Consider the following 7,500-nt stretch of genomic DNA (forward strand, 5'->3'; position numbering starts at 1 on the left):
AGGGCATGTCTCTCTGTGTAAGGGCGTCTATCTGTGTAAGGGCTCTGATTGGCTGCATTATAGATTGTAGCTCATCTACATGAGGATGAACTCATTCCTGATGTCTGTTTATTTCAGAAAGACACTGAAGCTTTGTCCTGAACATTAAGACCTGCTGCTTATGTTCAGAGAGACTAATATCATTCAAATATATATTAGAATTTATACTCCGTAGTACTCCGTAGTATCATTCAGTACCATCAGTACATTCAGTATAGTTCAGTACCATCAGTACCATAGGTACTGTTCAGTACATTCAGTACCATCAGTACCATCAGTACATTCAGTATCATGCAGTACCATCAGTACCATCAGTACATTCAGTATAGTTCAGTACCATCAGTACTGTTCAGTACATTCAGTACTGTTCAGTACATTCAGTATCATGCAGTACCATCAGTACTGTTCAGTACATTCAGTATCATGCAGTACCATCAGTACTGTTCAGTACATTCAGTATCATGCAGTAGCATCAGTACTGTTCAGTACATTCAGTATCATGCAGTACCATCAGTACTGTTCAGTACATTCAGTATCATTCAGTACCATCAGTACTGTTCAGTACATTCAGTATCATGCAGTACCATCAGTACTGTTCAGTACATTCAGTATCATTCAGTACATTCAGTACCATGCAGTACCATCAGTACTGTTCAGTACATTCAGTACATTCAATACCATCAGTACCATCAGTACATTCAGTACATTCAGTACCATATGTACTGTTCAGTACATTCAGTATCATTCAGTACCATCAGTACTGTTCAGTACATTCAGTATCATGCAGTATCATCAGTACTGTTCAGTACATTCAGTATCATTCAGTACCATCAGTACTGTTCAGTACATTCAGTATCATTCAGTACCATCAGTACTGTTCAGTACATTCAGTATCATTCAGTACCATCAGTACTGTTCAGTACATTCGGTATCATGCAGTACCATCAGTACATTCAGTACATTCAGTACATTCAGTACCATCATTACCATCAGTACATTCAGTACATTCAGTACCATCAGTACTGTTCAGTACATTCAGTATCATTCAGTACCATCAGTACTGTTCAGTACATTCAGTATCATGCAGTACCATCAGTACTGTTCAGTACATTCAGTATCATGCAGTACCATCAGTACATTCAGTACCATCAGTACCATCAGTACATTCAGTACATTCAGTACCATCAGTACTGTTCAGTACATTCAGTATAGTTCAGTACCATCAGTACTGTACCATCAGTACCATCAGTACTGTACCATCAGTACCATAAATAACCCCTAATCGAGTGTAAACTCCGAGGGCTGTAACATCTCTGTTTAACAACAAATACATTCTCACAGAAGACCATTAAAGATTCAGACAGTAAACAGAAATAAATGCTCAGTAAAATAAACACTTACTGTGTTCAGCTCCGAACACCGAAGTCATGTCACACACAGGAAATAATCCGGTTAGGGTCAAAAGCGCTAAAAGAAACTCGGACATCGCGCCAATTTGGTCCGCAGCTAAAAATGTGTAAAACTAACACTGAGCACTAACACTGAGCACTAACACTGAGCACTAACACTGAGCACTAACACTGAGCACTAACACTGAGCACTAACACTGAGCACTAACACTGAGCACTAACACTGAGCACTAACACTGAGCACTGGAGTACTAATGAGGCGCGCGAGAGCCGGTCTCGAGCCTGACTGGAACTCTCTCATACACTCACTCTGTATCTTGCGCACTCTCTCGCTCTCTTGCGCGCGCGCACACTCACACACACACACACACTCTCTCTCTCTCTCTCTCTCTCTCTCTCTCTTTCTCTCTGTCTTTCGCAAACACGCACACACACACACACACAAACACACACACACTCGCAAACACACACACACACACACTCGCAAACACACACTCTCTCTCTCTCTCTCTCTCTCTCTCTCTCTCTCTCTCTCTCTCTCTTTCTCTCTCAAGCTGCTCACGTATACTCACAGACACACTTGCTTCACGGCTTTCCCACCAGGTGTGTGTGTGTGTGCGTGTGTAAGAAAGTAGCTTTATCTATGTGTGTGGTTTAATAAGGGTGTATATAATTTGTTTAATATATGTGTGAGTGTGTGTGTGTGTGAGAGAGAGAGAGAGAGAGAGAGTGAATGAGTGTGTGTGTGTGTGTGTGTGTGTGTGTGTGTGTGTGTGTGTGTGTGTGTGTGTGTGTGTGTGTGTGTGAGTGAGTGAGTGTGTGTGTGAGAGAGAGTGAGTGAGTGTGTGTGTGAAAGAGTGAGTGTGTGTGTGTGTGTGTGAGAGTGAGTGAGTGAGTGTGTGAGTGAGTGATTGTGTGTGTGTGTGTGTGTGTGTGTGTGTGTGTGTGTGTGTGTGTGAGAGAGTGAGTGAGTGTGTGTGTGTGTGAGTGAGTGAGTGTGTGTGTGTGTGTGTTTGTGTGTGAGTGAGTGTGTGTGTGTCTGTGTGATCCAGCCTGCTCTGTGTAGAACAGTACAGTATATAGGGCAGCAGTAAGAGATTCAGACAGCACTGCTGTTACACAATAACATCTACTCTAACACAACAAAACAATGTTCAGTGTCAAACACAACTGGTGTTTATTCTGTACACACAGTGTTTATTCTGTACACACAGTGTTTATTCCCTGTACACACAGTGTTTATTCTCTGTACAAACAGTGTTTATTCCCTGTACACACAGTGTTTATTCCCTGTACACACAGTGTTTATTCTCTGTACACACAGTGTTTATTCTCTGTACACACAGTGTTTATTCCCTGTACACACAGTGTTTATTCTGTACACACAGTGTTTATTCTGTACACACAGTGTTTATTCCCTGTACACACAGTGTTTATTCCCTGTACACAGTGTTTATTCTGTACACACAGTGTTTATTCCCTGTACACACAGTGTTTATTCCCTGTACACACAGTGTTTATTCTGTACACACAGTGTTTATTCCCTGTACACACAGTGTTTATTCTGTACACACAGTGTTTATTCTGTACACACAGTGTTTATTCCCTGTACACACAGTGTTTATTCCCTGTACACAGTGTTTATTCTGTACACACAGTGTTTATTCTGTACACACAGTGTTTATTCCCTGTACACACAGTGTTTATTCCCTGTACACAGTGTTTATTCTGTACACACAGTGTTTATTCCCTGTACACACAGTGTTTATTCTGTACACACAGTGTTTATTCCCTGTACACACAGTGTTTATTCTGTACACACAGTGTTTATTCTCTGTACACACAGTGTTTATTCTGTACACACAGTGTTTATTCCCTGTACACACAGTGTTTATTCTCTGTACACACAGTGTTTATTCTCTGTACACACAGTGTTTATTCCCTGTACACACAGTGTTTATTCTCTGTACACACAGTGTTTATTCTGTACACACAGTGTTTATTCCCTGTACACACACAGTGTTTATTCTCTGTACACACAGTGTTTATTCTCTGTACACACAGTGTTTATTCTGTACACACAGTGTTTATTCTCTGTACACACAGTGTTTATTCCCTGTACACACCGTGTTTATTCTGTACACACAGTGTTTATTCTGTACACACAGTGTTTATTCCCTGTACACACAGTGTTTATTCCCTGTACACAGTGTTTATTCTGTACACACAGTGTTTATTCCCTGTACACACAGTGTTTATTCTGTACACACAGTGTTTATTCCCTGTACACACAGTGTTTATTCCCTCTACACACAGTGTTTATTCCCTGTACACAGTGTTTATTCTGTACACACAGTGTTTATTCCCTGTACACACAGTGTTTATTCTCTGTACACACAGTGTTTATTCCCTGTACACACAGTGTTTATTCTGTACACACAGTGTTTATTCCCTGTACACACAGTGTTTATTCCCTGTACACAGTGTTTATTCTGTACACACAGTGTTTATTCTGTACACACAGTGTTTATTCCCTGTACACACAGTGTTTATTCCCTGTACACACAGTGTTTATTCCCTGTACACACAGTGTTTATTCCCTGTACACAGTGTTTATTCTGTACACACAGTGTTTATTCCCTGTACACACAGTGTTTATTCCCTGTACACACAGTGTTTATTCCCTGTACACACAGTGTTTATTCTCTCAGGCACTAATCCTGACACACACGTCAGACCACTGAGAATTGTGACAACACTACACACTAAATAGTGCACTGTGTAGTGAATAGGGAACGACACTGACTCTCAGGGGTGTGTTCAGGGGTGTGTTCACATGAACATGTCACTCACAACATTTAACAACCATTACAGCTGTCATTAGCAAATAATCTCTCTCTCTCTCACACACACACACACGCACTCACACACACACACACACACACACGCACTCACACACACACACACACACACACACACACACACACACACACACATTTGCCTTTCCAACCTTGTGAGGACATTCTATTGAAATAAAGATTAATGCAGCTAATTAATGTGATGCTCCACGCAAATCTACCCTCAACCTCAGTAACCAGAATGAAAGCTTTTAACAGTTTTCCTCATGAGGACCAGGCAAATCCCCTCCCCCTTCCCCCAATATACATGAAACAAATTATACACACACTTATCAAACCACACACACACACACACACACACACACATATTAAACAAATTATACACAGCCTTATTAATCTACACACATAGATAAAGCTACTCACTTACACACACACACACACACACACACACACACACACACACATCTCATAAAAGAATCTTCATCTGTTATAAGAGAAGTCATAAAAGAGTAATGAGGCGGTTATGATCATTTTAAGAAGTCTAAGGGGACGAGCTAAAAGCTTAATAGATGAAACACTGATTTTAGCTCCACAATGTATTAGTCCTGTTAGCATTTCTGTGTTCAAGTGCAATGCTAACTGCTGAAAATAAATATTGCATTAGAAAATGATCCACCACCAACTGCTGGACATACACATGGACACACACACACACACACACACACACACACACACACACACACACACACACAAAACTGACATTTCAACTGAATTCATCTGACCTAATTAAACACTGTTAGGTGACCTTCAATTGAAGGGTCAGCTGAAAAAAGCACACGGCTGCTTTAATTCTCTCAGTCTGGTGAACATCTGAACACATCACACATATCCTACAGTATAAATACCTGGAGAAACAGAAGCTCTGTGTGTTTGTGTAGAATCCTCAAGATGCAGGAATAAAGGTCAGAGATACCAATCATCTTCTCGTCTTTCCCTAAAGAGCATTAAAACCTTGTCACAGTGTCAGACAGCGATCATGAAAACATCAATTAGAGCACGATATAAATCCATCACAACACAAACACATGAATAACTAGTGTTATAAAGCAGACAAGAGAAGAAATAAATAAATAATGATATAAAATGACTTTAAGGTCTCTTAAAAGATGGAAGACACAAAATTGCTAATAATTAGCATGGCTAATGACCAGGGTCAGGGGTTAAAGGTTAAAGCTTTGTAGGAGATGTTCTCTTCAGAGTGGCAGTACCTCATGAACCTCTGAGCCTCAGATTTACAGTTCTGACTCGGTTCCTGACATTCAGGAGAAGTCTGGCTGCTAAAACAGTCTGTGCCTTAAAGATTTCTGCCTCTATTTAGGACTTTAATGCCTTTAAATTACACACAATTTACCTGCCAGTCTCCTGCTCAGATTGCTGCTAGTCCTGTTCAACAGCATTCACCTGAACGATGACATCACTTCCTGTAACCATATTGATCCCTTAATTTTGCAGATCAGTGTGTTATAATGCTCAGGGTCATGTGGAAGCCATACTGTACATATTATTCAGCACTGAGAGGGATTTTACTGTCCCTAGAAAGTGGAGGAACCTGGAGAACCCTGAGGAACCTGCACACACAGTAACCTGAGCTCAGGATGAAAACAGGAAGCCTGGAGCTCCACTCTCATTCTGAGATCTAATTCAATCAATCTTCGCACAGGAAATGTGATATTCTGCTAAATTATGAAGTCAAATCTTCTCAGGGATTAAATTCATTTCACCGTTAATATGTTTATACACCTGTCAAAGCTTTAGACACCACATCAAACTGCTCAAACAGGAAGTTTGGAGATTTTTGGTTCAGTTAATCACTGGGGGAAAAGAGTAGAAGAGGGAATGAGAGGATGTAGGGTAAGAGACACAAATGGTGAGGGCTGCTTTTTTTAGAAAGGGAGAGAGAGAGAGAGAGAGAGAGAGAGAGAGAGAGAGAGAGAGAGAGAGAGAGAGAGAGAGAGAGAGAGAGATTTCTCTCTAATGGCTCTTTACTGCCATCCACAGACTCACACATGGATATTTGATTTAATTATTTTAAACACACACACACACACACTCTCTCTCTCTCTCTCTCTCTCTCTCTCTCTCTCTCTCTCTCTCTCTCTCTCTCTCTCTCTCTCTCTCTCTCTAGCTTCAGTGTCTTGAGATATAGTCAGCGTTACATCGTCGGCTCAGCAAACAGACAATAAACAAATAGAGCAGGTCTTAATGGTTCTTGAAATGATCTTAAAGGTCAAGATTTTGTGGAACTTACAACACTGACATATATACTGTGTGTGTATGTGTGTGTGTGTGTGTGTGTGTGTGTGTGTGTGTGTGTGTGTGTGTGTGTGTGTGTGTGTGTGTGTGTCTGTCTGTCTGTCTGTCTGTCTGTCTGTCTTTTGTGTGTTATGGAGGTGTGTGTTATGGAGGTCTGCAGGTGTCTGGAGGTCCTTGGTATCGAGTGTAAACACTGTCTGTGGCTCTGAAGACATCAGGGACCAGCCTCAGGCCTCGCCTCCAATTTTCTTCCTCAATTATTTACACTTTCTCTCTCTTGAGTCTGCAGACCTTCTGAAAGCTGAGTGTGTGTGTGTGTGTGTGTGTGTGTGTGTGTGTGTGTATAGAGTGTCTCAGAGCTGAGACAGAGCAGAAAGGAAAACACTTCCATAAAATATGAGACAGAGGACATCCAGGGGGAGTGTGTGATAGAATCTGTACTTTTCACTTCCAGCATTTCTTTAAAACTTTTAACTGTTTGTCAATCATAGGCCACGCCCATCACGATCAGTCTGCTCAGGTAGTTCAGGTGATGTTTCAACACTTTATTACATTATTCAGACTTTACTTTAGGGCTACACATAGAAATCTTCACCGTAAAAGCTCTCTCTCTCTCTCACACACACACACACACACACACACACACACACACACACACACACACACACACACACACACACACACACACACACATGCTCACTGATGTGCTGTAAATTACAGCTCTGTATTGTTTTCTTCATTCTTGCAGATGAGCTCCATAATTGGCATAAATTAAAAAGTATATACTGTTGTATGTATTTTACAGTACAACAGCTCCATCTGCTGGTTGTTCAACACAATACAACATGATTTTTGCAAATTACACTGTAGGGTTAATAAAC

The 7,500-nt window shown here is 40.9% G+C and overlaps 1 protein-coding gene across 1 annotated transcript in view; it reads right to left on the bottom strand.

The window, feature by feature from the left end:
* Positions 1-1,766, bottom strand: part of LOC113649228 (low-density lipoprotein receptor-related protein 1B-like) — a 176,857-nt gene extending 175,091 nt beyond the window's left edge. Inside the window, exon 1 of the mRNA XM_047820298.1 lies at positions 1,441-1,766. Within this exon, the coding sequence (XP_047676254.1) occupies positions 1,441-1,525 (85 nt within the window). The 5' untranslated portion in view covers positions 1,526-1,766. The remainder of the gene's footprint in view (positions 1-1,440) is intronic.
* Positions 1,767-7,500: the final 5,734 nt, after the last annotated feature.

Source organism: Tachysurus fulvidraco, chromosome 1, assembly GCF_022655615.1.
Source record: "Tachysurus fulvidraco isolate hzauxx_2018 chromosome 1, HZAU_PFXX_2.0, whole genome shotgun sequence".
Lineage (NCBI taxonomy): Eukaryota > Metazoa > Chordata > Actinopteri > Siluriformes > Bagridae > Tachysurus > Tachysurus fulvidraco.